The 13,904-nt window shown below is 44.2% G+C and overlaps 2 protein-coding genes across 2 annotated transcripts; both read right to left on the reverse strand.

The window, feature by feature from the left end:
• Positions 1-19: 19 nt before the first annotated feature.
• Positions 20-5,424, reverse strand: LOC145706756 (vigilin-like). The gene is given in 12 exon segments (XM_081784195.1): positions 20-1,305; positions 1,351-1,548; positions 1,594-1,659; positions 1,704-1,829; positions 1,890-1,970; positions 2,012-2,178; positions 2,226-2,499; positions 2,539-2,718; positions 2,760-3,024; positions 3,067-3,272; positions 3,275-5,236; positions 5,282-5,424. Coding segments are annotated over 12 exon segments (3,708 nt in total). The 5' UTR covers positions 5,351-5,424; the 3' UTR covers positions 20-1,191.
• Positions 5,425-7,078: 1,654 nt separating this feature from the next.
• LOC145709024 (uncharacterized) lies at positions 7,079-13,834 on the reverse strand. Its single transcript, XM_081786711.1, has 11 exons — positions 11,155-13,834; positions 9,707-11,103; positions 9,627-9,631; positions 9,408-9,596; positions 8,824-8,958; positions 8,639-8,718; positions 8,460-8,545; positions 8,141-8,413; positions 7,857-8,047; positions 7,265-7,780; positions 7,079-7,220 (listed from the first exon to the last, which is right to left on the reverse strand). Exons 1-10 carry the CDS (start codon positions 13,687-13,689, stop codon positions 7,668-7,670), a joined length of 5,004 nt encoding a protein of 1,667 aa, XP_081642837.1. The 5' UTR covers positions 13,690-13,834; the 3' UTR covers positions 7,079-7,220; positions 7,265-7,667.
• Between the last annotated feature and the right edge of the window lie 70 nt (positions 13,835-13,904).

The raw sequence follows: 13,904 nt of genomic DNA on the forward strand, positions 1-13,904 counted from the left end.
AGTTTCATTTATTGGCGTGTTCCTCGACTTAGTCAAATTCCTCTATTGTAAATAAATATTAGGCACATTGTGATAGAACAGATTGTCAGCGTGGGATGGTCATTATGAACGAAAAACTAGTTGCATTGAGAAAAAATTGATTTGATTCTTGTATTTATCATAATATGTATTGTTGTCATAGTGCTTCTTTTTCACGTCGCAGCTTTTTTCATTGGAAAAAGTGAAATAAATAAAAAAAAACAAGACATTATCATTAAAGAACGTAGGATAAGTTGAAGAGACGCTTTTCAAACAGATAATTTTAAAGTCGAAGTAGTAGGCTAGGAACTTAAAAAGGGTATGTAAATATTGCACGTTGGTAGGGAAGCACATTTTTGTTGAATGTTAAAATTGACGGTCTTTAGACAGATCGTCATTGTTTCTGTTTTGTTCCAAGTGAAATGAAATCGAGAGGTTTTAAGATCGAACTTGATTTCAGCAGCTTTGCTTTACTATCGCATCGGTAAAAATAGCATCAAAAAACGCAGGAAGTGAATGAAAAAGGGATCTATCCTAAATAGATATATCATATATGTTGGTAGCCCGTGGCGAATGCCGCGGCAAACAAAAATAGATCTGATCGGAAATAAACATAAGAAACAAGCTAATTAAGATGATTCTGGTAGTTTCATAGCACCAGCTCACAAGAGAAGAGTTTAGTTCTGTTGAGATGGACATACATAGTTCTTCTTGATGCTTGGACAACCCTATTTAGTTGTCCAAAGTGTCGAGGGATGATTCGGTATTTAGTACGAGTACGAAATTGCGATAATAAACGCTAAAGATATCCAAGGCCAAGTTAGAAATCGGGGCTGTTGGAAATTATTGCTCACTTTACGCGAAGAATGGTAAAATGACAGTAGTGAAGTAATAGGGCCAGTAAGGGAACGTAAAATGACTTTCTGAATTGAGTCAGCTATGGAAAATTGAGCACTGCCCTTCAAGGGGTGTCTGTGAAAGGGATGAATTGCAATAACGGCGGAATCGGACTAAAACATCAGGCGAATGTTAGAATGAATGAGGAGAAAGAATAACACCTAAGAATTTGGTCGAAGTAGATCGAAGGTTTTTTCTTAAGTTTTTATATGGATACCACAACGGGATGATTAACCACCAAAGAAACTACACTGTGATACTGAGCAGAAAGGAGCTTTAGTGCTTTGGTCGCCAGTTGACGTTAGGCGCTGCGCCGGCGTTGTTGCCCAAGGTAGGGAAGTCAGAAGAGGAGCCAGAGTCCCATGGAGCGTTGGCAACCTTGAAGCCAGCCTAAAAATAAACTTGCAAAAAGTTCAATTTTCTAGCGATACTCACATTGCCACCCTTCTTCTTTGAGCTCTTGACCTCGAATGGGTCCACTCGTTGAGGACGAAGGCGAGATTCCTCAGATCTTTCGGCGATTTCTTGCAGGATCTCTTCTTCGAGGTTGAGCAAGTGGTCAATGCATTCTTCGACCTTATCGGCCGCGCCGATGACAGTTACCTTGTCGGGTTGAGCCTGGGATCGTCCGAACTACATATTCCAATAATTATCGTTTCAAAAACAAGGGCTTTTTACCTTTATTTCGACATCAAAGTCGCCCATGATTTTTCGAACTCCGGAACCACGAGCACCGATGATTCGCTAGAAATGTGGTTTTACTTCTTTGCTTGATATTTTTAAACTACCTTGTGGCAGGACTGGCTAATGAGAACATCCTGTTGCACGTGACTTTCGAGACCCTTGACAATGTCCATAATGGCGTCTTTCATCTTTGCTACCTCCGCTTCGTAACCGGTAATTCTGATCTCGTCCTAAAGTAAAAGCATTAGATCCATTTTTCGATAGAAAATGCACAATGCAACGAGACTTACAGCAGCAAGATCCTTGTTCTTATCACTGGGCATAGTAATTCTAGCGTTGATCTCAGCTTGCAGCTTGTTAATAACAGCGCCCTAGAGAAGATTAAAATGGACTTTACCAAAATAAATGCAACCTTTTGTCCGATGATCTTTGGATGGAACATTTGGTGGACATCGATGGTCTCGGAGTAGCTTCGGAGAGCTCGATCTTCAGCATCTGCTTCCCATCCCTTCTTCTTCTCATTGAGAAGCTCTACAACCGAATCGATGACCTCTTGCTTTCCAACGAGGGTGATGGAGTCTATAACAATTGGCTGTAAATATTAAAAGCATTTGAAAATATCAAACCTTTCAGTTCTTCACCATCAGCTCTCTTTGGAACTGTTATTCTAATAGATGGGAATTCTGACTGTATCGCCTTCAATCCAGAGCCTCCTTGTCCGATCAAATCTCGGTGGTAGTCAGCAGCAAGCTCATACTCGAAGGTCACTGGAATAAGAGCGATGATAGCGGCCTTGGCGGCCTCTACCTTCTCTTCTCGACCAGAAACAGTGATCGTGTTGCAATCATCGGGCTCGTCACGTCCTGGGAACTTGATGTTGACGTTAAAGTCGCTTTGAATCTATAAAATTGTTTTTAAACGAAAAAAGAAGAGCACAACCTCTTGGACTTGCTTGCCACCCTGTCCGATGATTGTTCGATGGAAAGCCTTGTCAACGTCAAATTGAATGGTAACTTGCGCTTCGAAGTCTTCAACAGCCTCGGTAATCTGGGCGATTGCTGCTTTGACACAGTTACCGGGTCCTTTGACCGAAACAACGGTGTCGACTTCTTCGGATTCCTAAATACTCATGAAACTCTTTCTGGAATTTTCTCTGTTACCTCTCGCTTTCGAGGAAAGGAGATCTGTACACCGCCGCAGTCCTCGGAAATTTTATTAATGAGTTCCGCTCGTCGAGCGGTGAAATTCTTGTGGTACTTCTCGGGGACATCAACAGTGTGCTCCTCGATACTTTCGAGCTCCTTGATTCGCTTCTCAAGGATTTCCTTTGCTTTGGCAACGCCTTCCTTCGTTCCAAGAATTGTGATTTGATCTTGTTTTTCCTCATTAGCGCCTGGAACAGCGATTCGGCATCCAGTAGTATCACTTGAATAATGTTTTAAAAGCGACTAACAAAATTATGTTTACCGGATGTCCTTGATGTTGGAACCATTCTTGCCGATGAGGAAGCGATGAAGAGAGGGATCAGCGTTAACCTTTGCAGTGAAAGATTGGAGTCGAACCTGGCCGGCTTCTTCCTCCAACGCCTTCTTAGCAGCCTTCACGGCTTCAGGCTTGCCTCGGATGGTGACCTGGTCGGATCCATCTGAGGGGAAGTGGATGACGCAGTCATCACCTTGAAGTTTTTAACTCCCTTTCCACCAGCACCGATGAGTGCCTGATGAAGTTTCGTTTCGATCTTGACGGTGATCTCTTCGATTTCGCCGAGCTCCTTCTCGATCTTTCTGATTTCTCGCTGAGCCTTTTCGCAATCCGCTTTTCGGCCAATGATAGTAATTATTTCGGAGTCAGTATCTTCTTTGGGTAGTTCGATTTGGCAGTTGGTGGCTTCTCGGATTCGGGTAATGTTCGAGCCATTTTTACCGATAATGTTACGATGGAATCGCTTAAGGATGGGGACTTCGAGGCGGAAACCACGCTCCTCAATATCCCTCGCCATTTTGCTCAAAACTTCCTTGGCTTTCGCCAATTCTTTGGATGGACCGCGAATGGCGATCTCGTCGGACTTGGAGTTTTCGTCAGGGATAGAGATGTTGACGTTAGGGAACTGGTCTCGGAGCTTCTTGATGTTCTCCCCACCCTGGCCGATGATTTGTCGATGGAATCGGCGCTTCAAGATGATCTTGTCAGCAGCTTCGTCGGCAATCTTGTTAGCCAACTGAGTAAGAGCAGCTTTAGCAGCCTTGACTCCAGCGGGGGGCCCTTCGATCCAGATGTTGGTATTTTTATCTGAGTCTTGGGGGATTTTGATGATGACTTTATGTTCCTCTTTGAGCTTAGAAATGTTGGAACCGCCCTTTCCAATGAGATGGGGATGGAACTTGGGGTTCACAACGATCTCTTCGTGAGAAGTTGTAGACTTGATTTCCTTGATTCGTCGGAGAAGCTCATTCTTTACAGCCTCTAGCTCGGAAGGAGAACCCTCAAGAGCGATACCGCATTTGCCGTCTTCGTTTTTGAAGTCAACTTGAACTTTTTCGAATCCAAAGTTGTCGGTAATTTCCTTGATTGCGGCACCTTTGTTACCGATGAGGAGACGGTGCATCCACTCGGGAGCGTCGACGAAGGCGTCCTGCTTGGAGCTAGCAAGTCCATACACGGCAGTGATCGCATTTCCGAGAGCCTGGGGCTCACCACGAAGAACGATCTCTTCCGAGCTCGAATCTTGGGGAGGAACTTCGACAATGACCCCATGCTCTTCGAGAATGTCTTGGATACTCTTCCCACGTTGTCCGATAACGAATCGATGTTGCTTCTTTTCCACTTTGATGGTGAGGGTGGTGCACCTGGAGGACTTGAGTTGAACCATAGCTTTGAGCTCGGCAACAGCAGCTACCGCGCCCTTCTGAGGACCACGGACAACGATCTCGGTCTTACCCGCGCTTGGAGGAGGAACGTCGATCGCCAAAATTCCGTGGCGAGTTTTCAGGGAGTTCAGGTTGGAATCGTTACCGCCGCGGATGAATGGTTGGTACTCAATAGGACATTCAAACGTTGCACGGTATCGAGCCATTTGTTCGGCCGAAATTCGTTCAATCTTTGCCTTGGCAGCCTTCATAGCGTCCTTGGCACCGGTAATCCTGACGGGTGCACCCTCGGCCTCGTCAGCCTTGGGCACAGTGATCTTGGTTCCAGTTTCAGCTTCCAGTTTTTTCAGAGTCTCAGCGCCCTTGCCCAAGATGAATCGGTGGTGTTCCTTGGGGATAAGCACATCGATGGAGCCCTGTTGGGTCATATTAGCGAGAACCATCTTCTTGGCGTCCTTGACTGGTTGCGGTTTTCCGGAAATCAAGACGGTGATGGATCCATCTCGTTGCTGCGAATACTCGATCTCGGTCTTGGTAGCTTTCATAATCTTAAGCACTTCGGCTCGACCTTGGTCAGCAGAGGTACCCTTTCCAAATCCTTCGTTCAATCCGGGACGGAAACGTCGTTCTTCAAGCGGAATGTCGAATCGTACGGAGGTGATTGAGCTTTTAATCGGTTTCACATTAGCACGGTTGATCCAAGCACCACCCGGAGCTGGAGCAGATCCACCGCCGAGTTGCGGGAAGGCGTCCTCATAAGTTGGAATAACCTAAAAACGAAAATCCAATAAAATTCTTAGAACGAGTCAGCTTACCTTGGGAGCCTCCTGCTGGGCGACGGGCTGCTCAACAGCATCAGATTGGTTTTGAATTTCGTTACTCATTGTCAGTTTCAAGCAAGGTTCAGTTCCAGAGTCCAACCGTGAAGGGATCGCGGATGCGAATCACTTTTGTTATCTAAAAAGAAGACGCTTCAGAAAACATCAGCCACATTTCCACAGTGGCAATTGGTATTTATAGTTTAACGGCAGTTTACAAGAAGCAGTGTTAGTCTGAGAGCAAAGCAGCAAAGGAAAGTCATTTACAGCAGTTTTCAATCTACGCAGAGCTTCAACGGTAGAAGGAACATTGTCAAGGACGTGGTGTAAAGTCACGACTGGCCCGGTGTGCCTGGACGGTTCTGCTGCATCTGACCTTGCGGCATCTAAGATTCGGGTTAAGTTCAGTACCCTCTAGGGAGTAGGCGAGTTTAAGTATGAATCTCACGATCAATCAAATCCCAAAGAAAAGCGAAAATTGCGTGTTCCCCCGAATATACGTGAATATAAAATATAATATGTGACATATTGTATTACTTATAAAATCATATAATTGAGAATAGTGAGACTTGGGTAGTACCTGTTGCTGTTGCTGCTGCTGATTTGGCTGTGGGCGTCTTATTGGGAAGTTACTACCAACCTTATGAAGGTCACGATGGGACTCTTGAAGAATTTTCGTTGTCTCTTTCGCACACTCAATCTGCTCTTTGACGATCTCAACGAATTTGTTGTACTCTTTGAAATCCATGGCGGCGTTTGCTGAAAAATTATGAAGAGCCCTTCTTGATTTTTTATTGTTATTATTATAGCACATCAAATCAGAGATCGCTGGGAGTGAAAAAAAAAGATACGAATCCGTTACGCTTTTTTTGAGAAAAGTCGCTTCGCGAACAAAGAAGGCCGGCTGACAGGCAACGTATGAGTGCATCAAGATCCCTATCAGCTCTCCCAAAAGCGGCACAAAGAGGAGGAATTATGATCCGATTAGCATCCCGCCGGGAGATGGTGCGTAAAAGGACTTCGACTAAGACGAAGTGGTCATAAAGCACGAAGTGATTCTCATTTCAAAAAAAGGAAAATGAAGAATAAATGTAACAATTGTGAAAAAGTATTCATAGAGAGCAGAGAGCTTGCTATGCATCTGCTTGTATGTGCCCCAATAGTGCCGACCTGCAAGACCTGTGGGAAGGAGTTCCTCACACACAAGCTGCTGCGTGCTCACAATACAGAGCACTACAACTCGACAGGGCTCGACGAAGTTTGCTTCCAGCTTCAAAAGAGACCGATATCGAAGGGACAAAAATTCTGTTGTTACAAATGCGATCGGCGCTTTTGGACTGAGCGTGCCATGCGACTTCACAATTGCATCAGATAGAGATCAACTTACTACTTGGTGGCTGTCGCTGCGGAATGAGGAAGTTCACGTGGCTAGGAGCGATAGTTTGAATGACTTGCAGCGTGTTGAGGCATTGCTGCAGAGCGAGACGAATGTTGGACTCCATCAAGTCGGTGTTGTGATAGAATTCCTCGAATGCTTCTTCCAGATCTTTTCTCAGATCTGTACCACAACCCTTAATAAATATCTTAAACAAAATTATGGCTCTATTTCTTACTCTCTGCTTTTGTTCAGTTTCCATCGATTGAATATTGTCAGCCGTTGCATTCGAGAGAAATGCTTTGGATGCCACTTCCATCAGCTTCGTCAGCGAGTTCTTGAAGCCGTCCTCTTTCGCTAGATGCTTGATAGATCTGATCGCGTCCTCTGGTTCATTCTGGTGGGATTGCGTTGCCTGTGCCTGTCCTTGATGGTTGTGCACTTGTTGAACTTGAGCTTGATGCTGGGGCATTCCCGGATTTCCTTGCTGACCTTGTCCCATATGCGGATTTTGCATCATCTGTTGTTGATTAGAGCCCATCATCGGTTGCCCTCCTGGCACTGTATCCTGTTTTTTAATTGAGAATCAAGCAAATATAACTTACTCTGCGAGTGGTTCCCCATCATTTGAGGAGCCATGTTGTTTGGCTGTCCACCGTAACCTTGATTCATCTGCCCCGGGTTCATGTTCGGATTCATGCTCTTCAATCTGAAACAGAGAGTCTACAGTTTCTGTGTGATGAGCTTAAGTTTATGATAAATATCATAAGGGATGTTGATAAAGTATAAAGGGGCATATATACAGGGAAATAAATAAGGGGGTTGATATAACTTAGGACCGAGGATAGAGTCCGTTTAAAAATAATAATTGAACATTTCCAAGCTCTTAAATAAGTGAGTAGGTTCAAGCAGCGAGCTAGGAAATCGACAAAAATTGGGACTAGATAGGGAGAACTTGTGGGCATTTGGTTTAGTATCTGTTTTATTGCACTAGCTGTGCATATGCACTTATTCGTCGTCATCGAGCAGTCCCTTTAGTAAGGCATTTTGGTGTCGTGAACTGGGATTCATCAGTGGGGACATAATAGAAGGGCTTGTGAACGCATTTCGCCCCTCGATTCCTAAAAATTCAAATAAGTAACGAATAAGTAAGCTTTTATGATACCCTTATGAAAAGTACATTCGGCTTTTACTTACCTCTATCACGATTATCAGAAGAATTCGTACGACCAATGTCCCCAACCATTGAATTAGCGGGCAGTGGAGGTAATTTCTGGCTGGGGGTTTCATTGTCTTCGACAGGGTTAGAGTTGGACTCTAGGTATTCGACCAAGAGCTCAGAAAAGCTTTTATTTGGGTCAAGAGCTGCTGGAACTGCCCTAGGGGCCCTAAACGTAATTGATTAACACTCTGAAAGCTGCCTTACTGACGATGTGTGCATGACGCGTGTCAACTAGTGTACGCAAACAAGAGCAGCTTACCTTAACCAGCTGGTCCATGAAGAACCACTGCTCAATTGTCGGGCTTCCTCGATCTCGTCGTTCGAGATGCCGAAAACCGCATGAAGGACAGTGTGACAATCTCCTTCCTTTCCAGAAGGCATTCCAACGTACTTCAGGAACAGGTTCTTCGCTAATTCTTTATCGACTGTTTTCGTCGCAGCTTCCCGAGCTTCCGCCAGTCGTTTTCGAGCCTTCTCTAATTCGATCGCTTTCTCGTCAATTACTGCGCGCAGACGATCGAATTTTTCTTCCCTAAGAGCACGCTCGATAAATTGTAAAGTACGACTAGAGCACTCACGATTCAAGAAGCTGAAGTTCCAGGTGCTTGGTCTCCTCTTTCTTCGCTTCCGCAGCCATCAAACGCCCCTTGAGCTGATTGATTTCCTTAAAGGCGCTTCGTAAAAATAGCAAATACGCTGTTAGACGGCAACTTTGTTACATAAAATTTTACTTAGATTAATGGCTGGATGGGAATACCTGTCGGAGACCGTTTGCTTCTGTTTGAGCTCGTTGGAGTTCGATCCCATGTCGCCGCTCCTTGTTTTTTGCTTCCAGTTCTAGGTTATTTATAAAAATCGAGCATGCTTTACTTTTTCAAACAATAGATAAAGGAACTATCAATGACGGCGACGACTATAAAAATGGATCAATTCAATGTTTACCTTTTTGTTCGCGGAAATTATCGATGAACTGGCGGAGTTCAGAGATGCTTTTCTCGCTTTGGATATCTTTTTTCTTCGCGGCTTCGAGCTCGGCAAGGAGCTGTTTCTCCTTTATTTCCTGGCCTCTGGCGTTCTCTACGAGGTAGTGAGCAAAGCTCGTATAATTTGAGACACCAACTACGCTCAAATATTTTGAACGGGAAAGCTACTATTTACATCTTCGATCTTTTTATTTGCTCAAACGCTGGTGCGAGTAAGTGATTCTCGCCCTCGCCCGAGATACTCGTTTCATCCTACAAAGTCTTCATTCAAAAATATTAATCGCCAAACTTCCTCGCATTATTACAAAACAATCAAAAATTTTACGACTCGCGCTTTCTGAGCAGGAATAAAAGAGAAAGATTTGTAGGTAATTTTAGCAATGCACCAGCACTTATTAGAGTACTAAGTATTGAAGTAATCGTACTTGCTTCTTACTGAGACAAAAAAAAATTGAAACAAGATTATTCGAGAGTAAATTCCTCCAATACGGAGTCATTAACGCATTGCCGCGCAACACTATTTGTAGATTGCTCACTATTTTCCTTGTGCTTTTTCTTCGAGGTCTTTTCTTGCACCAGTAACGTCGTGGAGACCAGATCGCAGGGAGTCAACTTGCTCTTGTAGTTTTTGCTCATTAGATTGAATCAGCTGTAGTTCTTCTGAGTGATCCAAATCCACTTGGACTAGTCGCTCGCGTAGGCGATCGACCTCAGAAATGTCTTTTTGCATTGCTTGGTAAGGAGATCATCACTTATTTCTGCCGAAGCTTAGATAGTACTGGTAAATTATTATTTCATAGAAAAAAACGTTGTTTTTTAATCATGGAAATCATTGAGGATACTATTTTTCATACTGCCTGTACAAGATGGTTCCCTTTCCTTGAAGCTGTTGATCTTTCTCAATCAAGGAAGACTTCAACTCATCGATGCTTTCCTTCATTTCGATCATTTTCTCATCTCTGGAGGTGATCTCAGCTGCCATCTTCTTGTTAACCATTTCCAGATTGTCCCATTTGTCGCGTCTGTCCATTAGTTGATCCCTCAAAGCGTCGTTATCTCTCTTGAGTGCGACGTTAGTTGCCTCGAGTCCTGAACATCGCTCCCGAAGATTTTTAACCGAGTTAGCTAGCATGTCTCGGTCCCCGTTGATCTCAAGAGAAGATTCGGATGTGCCAGCTCGCTGGGTTGTGTCAGCCTGAGGATGAGCACGAATCTTTGCGATGATGATTCGCAATTTTGCAAGTTCGAGCTCGGTTTCCTCAGCCTGTTGCTGCAGCTGATCATTTGCCGTCACCAGCGCCTGCAGCTCACCGCGCTCAGATTCACAAGCGCTGCGATATTGGTCGAATGAAGAACGAATCTGCGAAGAAGAGGACTCAATCTTTCGATAAGCATCCTCAAGTTGGTTATAGCTTTGTTTCTGGGCGATGAGCTGCTGATTTAGAGAGTCGATTTCTTCTATCTTCGCATTAATAAGGTTGTTAGCATCGTCGGAGCGGAGGATTTCAGTCAATGACTGATTTTTCGAATTTAATGCTTCAATCTCGTCATCTTTAGCCCGAACAAGATGGCTTAATTTGTTCATCGCCTCTTGAGTCATTTCTTGGCGATCTGAGATTCGCTTCGCCTCATCGATCTTTGTAGCAAATTCATCAAGTTGCTTAGATTTGACATGGAGGAGTTGACCTGTTTCTTGTAGCCTGTTGGAGAGTTCTTGGGATTCTTTCTTCGATTCTTTGATAACATGTCGAAGATGTTCTTTTTCAGCTTCAAGATGAGCAATTTGCTCCTGAAGCCTGTTTTCAGGATCAGAAAGTTTCTCTTGCTCCTTTTCGTGCATCGCGCGCAGCTGTTTGTCCATCCTTTTGAGGGCTTTAACTGCGGCTTCATACTGATGCTCACGCTCCGCAAGAGCAATTTTAAGATCATCGTTAATTATCTCTAGTTGTACATTGGGCTCATCCCTCTTGCCGGGCGTCGATTGCAATTTTTCCTGAAGTGTACGAAGCTCTTCTTGGAGTGATTCAATCTCCTTCTTTTTCTCCGCCAGTTCTTTCAGGTCTTTTTCTCGTAATCTACCTGCAATATTGGTAACACCGTCGAACTTCTTCTGAAGCTTGTTATTTCTTTCTTCAAGCTCTCTAAGTTGCTCCAGAAGCGAGCCGGCGTCTTGGGCCGCTGCTTCCGCATCTTCAAGCTGCTCGAGAGTGCTTGACAGTTGCTCACGAAGCTCGCCGATCTAAATCGCCGGTAAATTGCCTATTCTTATTTCGGGAGAATATTTTCTTACCTCAGCATCTAACTGCTCTGTGGCTTTTCTCTCACTGGAAAGATCATCTTCGAGCTCTTTGACTTTCGAGATCAGGGAAGATTCCTGCTCTTTGACGGAACATAAATCAGATTTGAGAGTCTCTATTTCATTTTGACTAGCAGATGCTCGTTCTTTCACCAATTCCTCTTCTAATGATTGGATTTTCGCAAACATGATAGACTCTGCTTCTCGAAGAACTTCCAGCTCATTCTGCATTTCTCCGCTTGAATCATGCGATTCTTTTTCGGAACAGTATTTTTCCAAAGCCGACCATTTTTTCAAGCGCTCTCTAGACAATTCCTCCTCCAAAGTGTTCACCTTCGAAAAGAGAAGAGAATAAGCTTCCTCGATCTGGGCTTTTTGATCTTCTGTTGCCTTGACAGCCGTAGACATGTTTTCAAGTTGCTCTTTCAGCTCATTTGTGAGTTCTGTTTCTCCAGAGAGCTTTCTGATTTTTTTGTCTTCAGCTTGGTCCCTCTTCAGTCTTTGATTCGCCTTCTTCTCTCGGGCAAGTTCTTTTTGAGCTGCTTCTAACTTATTGCTAGCTTCCGTCTTCGCCTGCTTGAGAGCACGACATTCATCTTGCAGCTCATATAGCTGTCCTTCCTGCATCTTCAAAAGAACTTGCGAGTTTTCCAGGTCATTCGATTTTCGTTTGAACATTTGCTCCAAATCCGAAATTGACTTAGTGGCAACTTCTTTCTCCTCCGCCATTTTCTCTATCAGATCTTCTGTGTCTCTGCGTTCCTGGCATTCTTTGGAGAGAACTTCCATCTCCTTCTCCAACTTTTTGACATACGAGTCTCTTCTCTTCAATTCTTCTTTATGACTGTTTCGAAGGAGCTCGATTTGCTCGCCCTGGTCCGCCTCAGAAGAGGAATCAGCTATCGCAGCATTCAGATCGGTGATATTCGACATCAATTTTGCAATTTCATTTTCTAGCCTCTGGATTTCATGATTCTTTTCCGTTGCATACTGATTTTGCTGATCTATCAGGCGCTGCATCTTTTCTTCATGATCTTTATGCATTTGCGCAGCAGCAACTTGCGTTTCATCAGAAATTCGCTCGAAATCAAGCAGTTTCTGCTCCAGATCACCTCGCTCTTTTTCAAGGCGGAGAGCAGTCTCCCGGTATCGGTCACGTTCTTCTTGCAAGTCAACAACTTGCGTCTCGTGATACTTTTTGGTATAGTGATCTACTCGTTTGTTGAGATTAGTATTCTCTTCTGAAATTTTCTCAACAAAATCTTTGGCCGCCACGAGTTCGGTTTCGAGCCTCTGAATTTTGTGTCCCCTTGCTTCGAAGTTTTTATCAAGCAAAGCGTTCTGCTTTCGGAGCTCTTCAATAATTTGATCATTCTTTGAAGCTTTCTTCAGTTTCTTTCCGAGGTCGGACTTTTCTTTCTCGCCTTGTTCAACCAACTTCTTACTTTCCCCGAGTTTATTTTTCAGGTCTTTTTCTCTCTGGAGAGAACCATCCAGTCGGTCTTGCAGTTTTTTGGTTGAAGCCTCGAATTCTTCTTTCTGAGCTTTAAGTTTGTCTCGTTTTTCGTCGTTCTCTGCTCGAAGTTTAGCGATGCCTTCAGCGATGGAGGCTTGAGCTTCGTCGTTGTCCACTGCCATTGTTTTATATTCAAGGATTTGAGCCTCTGCCGTTTCCAACTGCTCGCTAAAAGTTGCCACCTGACTTTTTAGTTCGCTCTCCATCGAGTCCACTTTTGCTTTCAGTTCGTTCTCGACACTTTTGTACTTTTTCGACGATTTCTTAAACTCACTCTGGAGCTCTGCAAGTTTTTTCTTTTGCTCCGAAAGCGTCTCAACGAGCTCGCTTTTGTCATCCTGGAGCTTCGTGATTTCGGATTCCATCTCATTTTGAACAGATGCATACGCCTGCGCCGATTCCATTGCCATTTTCAGTTTCGATTGAAGATTTTTTTTCTCCAACTCAATCTCCGCATTATTGGCCAAAACTACGGACATCTCTTTGTGCAGTTTTCTCTTTTCTTCTTCGAGCTGCTTTTTCGCAGTGTCAGACATGATGACCCCCGCTTCTAGAGACTGGCACTTGTCCATATAGAACTCGAGCTTCTTTTCGATGTTTCGATGGTCGTTCAATCCTTCGGCGATCGCTCGAGTGTCTTCCAACTGTTGCTTCAGTGTTTCATTCTCTGTCTGCAGGAGCTCTTTCTTGTTTTTGACGATATCAACAAACTCTTTCATTTTCTTCATTCTGGCGGCACTTTCTTCTCGCTGCGTTTCCAGCTGCGCTCTGGTCGATTGCAATTCATTTTCGTAGTTCTTAATTTCTACTTCGAGAATGCCCGTGTTTTGAATCAACATTTCATTCTTAGCATGCTCTTCTTGCAGCATTCTTGCACCCATTTCTGAATCCATTCGCTCCGCTTCCAACGCCTCGCATTTTTCCTTGAAGTTAGAACAAAGCTCTTCAGACCTTTTGAGTTTGGCCAGAAGCTCCTGAATCTTTGTTTTATTTTGCTTTTGAAGCTTCGCCATTTTCAGCTTGAGGTCTGGCGTCGCTTCTGTTGGCGTTGGACTCGGTGTGCTTGGCGTAGGACTCTCCGTTCTATTTAACAGCTCGATCTCTTTCTTCAGCTTGGCTATTTCATCAGCTTGTGCTTTAGTAAGCGCGAGCTCGTTCGGATCCAGCTGCGATTTAAGCTGCTCTCTCTGCGCCAGCAAGGTCTCGATCTCTTCCTGGTGGACGGCGT

Source organism: Oikopleura dioica, chromosome XSR (assembly GCF_907165135.1).
Source record: "Oikopleura dioica chromosome XSR, OKI2018_I68_1.0, whole genome shotgun sequence".
In the NCBI taxonomy this organism is placed as follows: Eukaryota; Metazoa; Chordata; class Appendicularia; order Copelata; family Oikopleuridae; genus Oikopleura; species Oikopleura dioica.

Bases quoted from the DNA above. Each gene is read 5' to 3' on its own strand.
- LOC145709024 (XM_081786711.1), bottom strand. From the start codon at position 13,689: ATGGCGAAGCTTCAAAAGCAAAATAAAACAAAGATTCAGGAGCTTCTG. The intron at 8,048-8,140 runs GTAAGCTGCTCT...AATTACGTTTAG, and splicing joins TCATGGACCAGCTGGTTAAG to GGCCCCTAGGGCAGTTCCAG. The intron at 7,781-7,856 runs GTAAGTAAAAGC...TTGAATTTTTAG, and splicing joins TTCTGATAATCGTGATAGAG to GAATCGAGGGGCGAAATGCG.